This window comes from Montipora capricornis, chromosome 4, assembly GCF_036669925.1.
Source record: "Montipora capricornis isolate CH-2021 chromosome 4, ASM3666992v2, whole genome shotgun sequence".
NCBI classification, from domain to species: domain Eukaryota; kingdom Metazoa; phylum Cnidaria; class Anthozoa; order Scleractinia; family Acroporidae; genus Montipora; species Montipora capricornis.
The window spans coordinates 51,910,552-51,911,929 of record NC_090886.1 but is presented as its reverse complement, the minus strand read 5'-3'; the positions used below and the strand labels follow the sequence as shown (position 1 = coordinate 51,911,929).

General features: G+C 41.5%; 1 protein-coding gene across 1 annotated transcript in view; it reads right to left on the bottom strand.

The window, feature by feature from the left end:
* LOC138046820 (uncharacterized) overlaps nucleotides 1–891 on the bottom strand; it is a 1,272-nt gene extending 381 nt beyond the window's left edge. Inside the window, exon 1 of the mRNA XM_068893399.1 lies at nucleotides 1–891. This exon is cut by the window's left edge and continues 381 nt beyond it. Within this exon, the coding sequence (XP_068749500.1) occupies nucleotides 1–891 (891 nt within the window).
* Nucleotides 892–1,378: the final 487 nt, after the last annotated feature.

Below are 1,378 nucleotides of genomic sequence, written 5' to 3'. Positions count from 1 at the left end.
TCCATTCTTCTGCGCTAGCTGGAATGTGTCAAGATCAAGATGAGAATCATGCCTGTCAACGAGGAGTACGACGGGCCTCGCTGGTGGAAGGTTTGGGATGAAATGATTCGCAAACCACATGTAAAATGTTTGCGTATCCATGTATCCGGTTTCCGTCATAGAAAAAATACTTCCTTCAACACCTCCCTCTAAGGGGTTGAAAGTCACCGGGACGAGCTTTCCAGGGAAGATGAAGTATGGCGGCATCCACTGTCCACATGCATTGAAACAAGGTAACGTCGTGACGTGCTCTCTACTTCCTGAAAGGACGCGGTAGGGTGCGTGCTTCCGGGTAGATGGTCCAATTACTGTTCCAGCCCTCCCTTGTAGGTCGAACCCAGTCTCGTCGCAATTCCAGATTTGAGAAGGGCAATTTGCGAGACCTTTTTCTATTAGAAATGCTTCAAAATCTGTAAACCAGGTATCTACAGCATCCTTAGATATACTAGCCCTTTTCTTCTCTAGAGGTCGTGTCTTGCGAAGTTTTACTTTAGGGTTGCGCTTGATGAAACTTCCAAACCACTTCAAGTTTCCAGGCTTGTTGTCTTGAAAAGGTGTGGTCCTTCCATCTTTGTCAAGGAATTTTTTCACTGCTTTAAGGAAACCATCCTTCGACAAGCCAAAACCACGGTTTGCCAGCTCAATCAGCCAATCTGCGAATTGGTTTTCTTCAGCTTTGGTTAGAACTGGAGAAGGCCCCTTCCGGCGGTCAAAGTTCACACTCCCATTTAGCCTGTCATGCAGAGTTGATTTCTTTAGTTCCCACTTTTGTGCGGCTTTTCGAGTACTCATTCTACCTTCTCTCACATCTTTCATCGCGTTTAGAAATTTTTCGGACCGTTGCAACGCCATTCTACAGTCACAACAGAGAGATTTGTATGAGAATTCTTGGTTCAACCATTATCGCTTCCGGTTATAGTCGTTTTACGAAATGCAGTCATGCGAAACAAACAAAATATTTCGCCTCGACAAGTGCGTGATAAAAATTTCCATGAGAAGTTGAGTAAAGTTACATTACACAAATGAATATATTTATCCTAAGCTATGGTTATAGTTATGGATATGAAATAAGTCTTGTCCGGATAGTGTACGCAGCTAATTCAAGGATTTTGCACGACAAAGAAAACACTGTCCGGATACTGGGTATCCGACATCCAAAACTTAGTTTATGTTTATGGCCTCCTTTATTCCAAACCAGTAACATTTTAAAGCTAATTATTGAATTTTTTGAAAATGTAACTTCTTTAAGTATCCTAACCTCAAATATTTTAAAATTTCTTTGAAACTATCACATTTTACAAGCCTATATTTGAACAGCACTAGTTTTACTACGCAGTAA